The following is a 6,000-nucleotide window of genomic DNA, read 5'->3' as shown; positions in this document are numbered from 1 at the left end:
CTACAGTGGTAACGCTGAAACAGAGCAGCCGGCTTAAAAGGAGAGGATAAATATGCTACTAGTGCCAGTTATTTCGTGGGTTACAGATGCAAATGTATGACGTTATCTTACACAAGGCGAGCACAGCATGGCGAGAGGAAATTAATTAAACGCGACTCTACCTCGTGCTCACGCTTGTCATCTTTTATATCAGGCTTTCGGCACCTCGCCGCACACGTTGCGAGGAGCCCGTTTAAATTAACAAAGAAGTTGTGAGGCCTTTCATTTTCGTTTGTTTTTGTGTGCGGTACCCGCCTGAGAAACTACAGGCTGTCGCGAAACCTGCGCGCACCATTGCCCTACAGGCGAAAACACGCGCATGCAGGTTTTCTACAGACAAGTCCTGAATGTGAATCTTACTTAAATACGAGTAAATCGCGAGAGGTCATTTGTCAGAGTGGGGATTGCCACCGCAGCCTTACAGTTTTAAGACTTAAGTGAATCAAGGGGATATCATGTATGTACGAAGGATGTGAACGTAAATTGGTGCGAAATAATCATGGCGGTGATAAATGGGAGAGCTGATGTTTTTATTCACTTTAATATTTACAGTGTTTGGTTATATAATACACTTTAAAAAATGTCACTATGCAAACCACACTTTAATTTACTTTTTTTTGTTAGCCTTCTAATAAAACGGCATCACTTTTATTAGAACGCTAATAAAAGAGATGCAGTTATTTGTTATGCACTTGAAAAATTTTGGCCTTTGATAATGAAATAAACAGATTTTCCTGACACATTCCTGTTATGATCAGGCAAAAACTAAAAGCATGAGGTAGCACACATACAAATACTTTTAAAATAAGGATTCAATTTCTAACATTACAAACTAGTCAAACTAAACGAACTAACAATAACAATGCTTATAGACCATTCGTCAATTTCAGTTCATGCTAATTTCAACATTTACGAATTACAGATTAAATTGCATTTGGTAACATAGTATTGCACAATGAACTAACATGAAAACAATAATATTGGCATTAACATTAACAAATTTGTTGTTCCTGTTAACTAATGTATCAAGTTTAACCAAGGAAGTTTTTTACCTTTTAAACAAAATATAGGGCCTGATTGCATTTATATATTATTATTTAACCTTAATACTATATCTTCTGAGCTAGGAAATTGATCAGGTCATGCCCTCTACTGGTGAGACATACAAATCTATTTTGTCCCTCTCCTACAGCAGAATTTGTCCATTTTTGTAGTAAGAGATGAGGGCTGTCAGTTTGAAATTTTCTGTCTTTATTTGAGTGAAATAAAACGTGTACATCGACACTAGTGAAAATAAATGCAACAATTACATTTATTGTAACTTTAAAATAACAATTTTAAAGTCTATTAATCCACAACAACAATCACAAATTAATTTAATGAGACAAATCATTTAAAGTAAAAATGAAATGAAACATGTCGATTTATTTACAGAAATTATTTGATATAATACAATTGAATTGCTCATATTTACAATGATATTTACCAAACCGTTGAGTTGGAAGTAACAAAGTCTCAATACCATATGAATCAAATTGCAAACAAGGTCAGAGCCAGTCACCATGCTTGCTTAGTTCAGTGTGATGTATTTAGAGAAACAGAAAACTGATGGAATCATTGAAATTCATTAAGTTAAATGTTTGGGAGGAGTATGGATGTTAAGTCTGGGGGCCCAATGCCCCTACTACAGTCAGCAAGTCAGACATTTACCTTTATATCCATATATAAAACAGAATTCAGGTAATGTATTGCTGTACATGTATCACTGAGAAGACCAACTGTAACAGTTTGTGATTTATTGTATTGAATAGTATTATTGGAACGAAATGCATAGTCACAACAGGCTATGTTGACACTGAAGCACTATTATTGACAAGTATTTGTACACATGAGTTGGTATTTCGCTTTGGGCAAGTTAAACTGAGAGACAGAGAGAAAGAGCGAGCATGGCGGATAAGTTTCCAGCCGTTGCTGACGGGTACGCTTCAGGTCAGACGCGTACTCTGTCTATCTTTGGTCGGAGTATTGATTCCCCTTACACCAGACCCCTGAATCTCAGTCCGTCTGGTCAATGACCTCACTCTTTAGACTGATTATACAGACGTCCTCTACTTTATTATGAGGTCCAGCACACACTAGACAATCCCAAAATACCATTAAAGGATTTCTGCGTAACTGTCACTTTTGTCCCAAGCACCATTGATTTCTCTTGTTTTTAAAAATGATTAAACATGCAGTCTCTAGCATGTAAATGCACACACGCATGATGAAAACATGCACACATGCCTCAATACATTATATACTTTTGCTCAGACACATTTTTTATAAGGTCAATTTTCTATCAAAACCCAAAAACATAATAGAATGCGATTAAAGCTTTTGCAAGGTCACATAAAATGATGACTACCAGGGTTATATTCTGAGAAATTTAAAGCAATGGCATAAACATTTTTTTCATCCTTAAACACTATTATGATCATAATGTTTTTCAGTATATATTTATATGTTCACTGTTTCTTTACATCGTGCTGCACATAATAAATGATTGCATTCCCTTCAAAACATCTTTTGTTGATTTTTACAACTGTGCTGTAGAGACGGTTACAACATTACAACAGTAGAGGGAGCAAATACATCACAATACACAAGAACTAACAGAAGATCATTTACAACAAAATTCTAAAAGTGCAAGACATGCATATTGCACATGCACACAGTAAATACCTGCTCTGATAAATGTCTCCCAGAAATCTTAAAAATAACTAAATTGTGGATTGTGTTACCTGGTATATCTTGTACATTGCTGTTTGTGTTTCAGTAAAATTAGGATCAAAAACTGGAGCGGGGCTGGATCTCTCGTTCCACACTCGTCATGCTGGGTATGTCCCGACAAACTAGCCTGTGGCGGAAATGTCCGCTGAACAGAATATAGATGAAAGGGTTTATGCTGCTGGCTGCGTAGCTCAGACACACTGACAGGTAGTAGCAGGTGTGATATGCTAATGAGGGACGAGGTACACTCAGGTTTACAAGCTGAAGCACGTGATAGGGCCCGACACTGACAAGGAACACAGCCACCAGAACCAAAACCATTTTAGTGAGGCGGATGATACGTTCTCGAGGCAGGTTTGTGCAATATCTGAGAGAAAGTGTGCAGATAGACAACATTTGATGGTTTTAATACAAAAAAGTTACAATAAAATCAGCATTATACCTTAAAAAATGATAATCCTGGACATTGCTAATGCCAGGCTTTGTTGGTTGAGCTTGTAAATTAATAAGACATCAATAAAAGGTTTAGATTTGAAAGGATGCTGTTACAGTGTTAGCAATACTGAAGGTAAATTTACCTGTGAGCTTTATTGTTCTTGCGATACATTCTCCAGGTGTAGCAGAGAATCAGTATATAGCAGATGAGAATAAGTGGTAATGGCAGGAAGAACGATGTCATCGTTTGGTAGACTGTGTACCTACAGACACAAAAAAAATTTAAACACAATAATGAAGGCTTTGCAACTATCTTTCTTTCTTTAAAAGTTTGGAAAAAACAGCATTTATTTGTGCTTTTTCTTTTGTTTTCCAATAGGCTACTTATTTTCAGTAGAAGAACATGTTACAATATAGTTTCAAGGACATATAGTGGTTTAACATTAAATCAGAACTATAAAAATAAGAAATAATGAGAGGTTGGAGAACCTGTGGAGCTATTAAAACACACACAAGTAGAGCAGAACCAATTACCAGAGCACCTCTTTCGGAGAGACCAGATTGAGTGAACAGCTCTCCAGTCCGTCCCTAAAGCGGATCACTTTGGAGTGAATCCAGGCAGGCAAAACCATGATGAGAGAGGCTGCCCACACAAAGAGGTTAATACGGATCGTCCTGGATCTGGTTCTGAGGCTCAACAGGCGAAACGGATGAACAAGGGCCAGGTATCTGGAGTGAATAAGTGAACTGTTGCTATAGGTATAGTATTAAATATATCCATTATACAACTTCATAATAACGGTATTCTACTGCTCATTGTAAAAACAGACATCCTGTTTTTGAAGAAAACAAATAAACTGTGATACAGTGAGGTTGGACATGGAAAGCCAAGAACATGAAGACGAAGTGACATGGGCTTATAATTGTTGCATGATTACCCTCTAGTGGTGAATTGACTGATTGCAGCTCAAAATGACAATTGCGCTTAACTTTTGATAGAAGATATAACTACTGTTCATACTCCTCATTGTATTCCTCTAAAATGTATTATAGGACGTTAAACAGATTTCATATGCAAACCAGTAAAATAATTATAAAGCCCATATCAATTCAAAATATAGAACTAGAAATATGTGAATCTAACATGACCTAAAAAAATGTCTGTGTCCTTAGAACGCAGTCCAACTATTCGGTTGAAATGTACCTTCTTTTCACAACTTTTCACAAAATGCCTGCGTGGTCTTATTTTATCTACTCTAAATTGAAAGAAATAGCATTAAGGATATTCTGCACATAGGACAAATCATGATAACAAACCTGTCCAGACTCATAGCAGTCATGACAGCAGCACATGCCACTTGGTTACAGTTATCCAGAGAGCTGATGATTGTGCATAGGGTACTGCCAAAGACCCAATGCCCTCCACGTGCCCACTGGTGAATCAAGAATGGCATGACGGTCACGTGGACCAGGTCAGCCACCGCCAAGTTACCCACATACACGTCTGGTACTGTCTTTTTGACTGATCTACATGAAGAAAGACACAGATGTTGCTAAAGAACCAGGAAAGGTGTGAAGAAACAAAGGCAAAAATGGTTGCATAAGGTTCGGTGGCAGCAGTCACATCAGGTCATGTCTCCTGTAAGAATCTTGGAAAACAGAATCTCTTGGAGGTGTAAAAAGATGACAAAGCTTGGATTTCAAAACCTTACACATATAGATCATAGGCTTTATTGCAATATGGGTTTTGTAGTCAATTTTCTATAAAAATGTAATAGATAGGTTGTGGGTTCGATGTCCAAGGAACATAATTTCGCGATATCGCTTTGAATAAAATTGTCTGCCAGATGAACACATTTAAACCACAACATATACTCATATTAAAATAACCAAACAAATTAGAAAATAAATACATACAGTATAACATATGCATGAAATAAATGAGTAAAACATTGTAGTTAGTTTATGTCCCTCCATCAGCCTGAAACCTACCTTAATATAGTGACCAAGACAAGAACATTCCCAACAAGCCCGGTGGAGCACAGAAATCCAACAAATGCCGGAAGGATTTTGGTTTCCGTGAGATGAACAATATTATAAAATTCATCACTTGGATATCCTGATCCAGATTCATTAGTGTGCGACCCATTGAGCGTAAAGTTCCAAACAACAGGTTCCAACTCCACCATGGCGAGGACTTCGGCAACGAACGACCGCGGAGCCAGAGGCTGCAGATGGGTCTGTGAATCCCGTTTAGTAAATCATCATTAAGTCACATCGCTTCAGTCGGTACGAGGAGATTCTGTGACTGTTACCCACGTGTCTTTAGAGAGTCAGAGACCAATCTCAGCATCCTCCTTGGTGCGCACCAGCCTCTCCACATGTGGCGCGCACTTAACCCTCTTTCGCACTGGCGATGACGCACTCCATCTTGTTCTATGTACAGGTCGCTTGCAAAATTCCTAAGCTTATATCGCGCCGGAATTTAGCACGCCTTTCTTCAACCGTTAACACTCTAAACTTAACACGTGTGGCACTGAAAACCTTTTTTTATTTGCACAGAAGTAAAATAATTTTACTCAATCATTACCTTACCAAATGAATACAGTGCGGCATGTACAGTAGTGCCAATTATGCAATAACTGATTCTAAAACGAGTTAAAATTCAATAAACATTTTGGAAAATCCTTATTTGATTATTTTCGTTCCTTTTAAAGTATTGCATATACATAGGCTAATTGTCCATCCATTGAA

At 37.5% G+C, this 6,000-nt stretch overlaps 1 protein-coding gene across 1 annotated transcript; it reads right to left on the bottom strand.

The window, feature by feature from the left end:
* Window positions 1-2,352: 2,352 nt before the first annotated feature.
* mchr2 (melanin concentrating hormone receptor 2) lies at window positions 2,353-5,435 on the bottom strand (the record flags this gene model as incomplete). The annotated part of the gene is made up of 5 exons (XM_079468962.1): window positions 2,353-3,178; window positions 3,390-3,509; window positions 3,781-3,975; window positions 4,564-4,773; window positions 5,239-5,435. 5 exons carry the CDS (start codon window positions 5,433-5,435, stop codon window positions 2,869-2,871), a joined length of 1,032 nt encoding a protein of 343 aa, XP_079325088.1. The 3' UTR covers window positions 2,353-2,868.
* Window positions 5,436-6,000: the final 565 nt, after the last annotated feature.

The sequence above is a fragment of the Barbatula barbatula genome (genome assembly GCF_947034865.1).
Source record: "Barbatula barbatula genome assembly, chromosome: 12".
NCBI lineage: Eukaryota > Metazoa > Chordata > Actinopteri > Cypriniformes > Nemacheilidae > Barbatula > Barbatula barbatula.
This window is presented reverse-complemented; position numbering and strand designations above follow the sequence as displayed.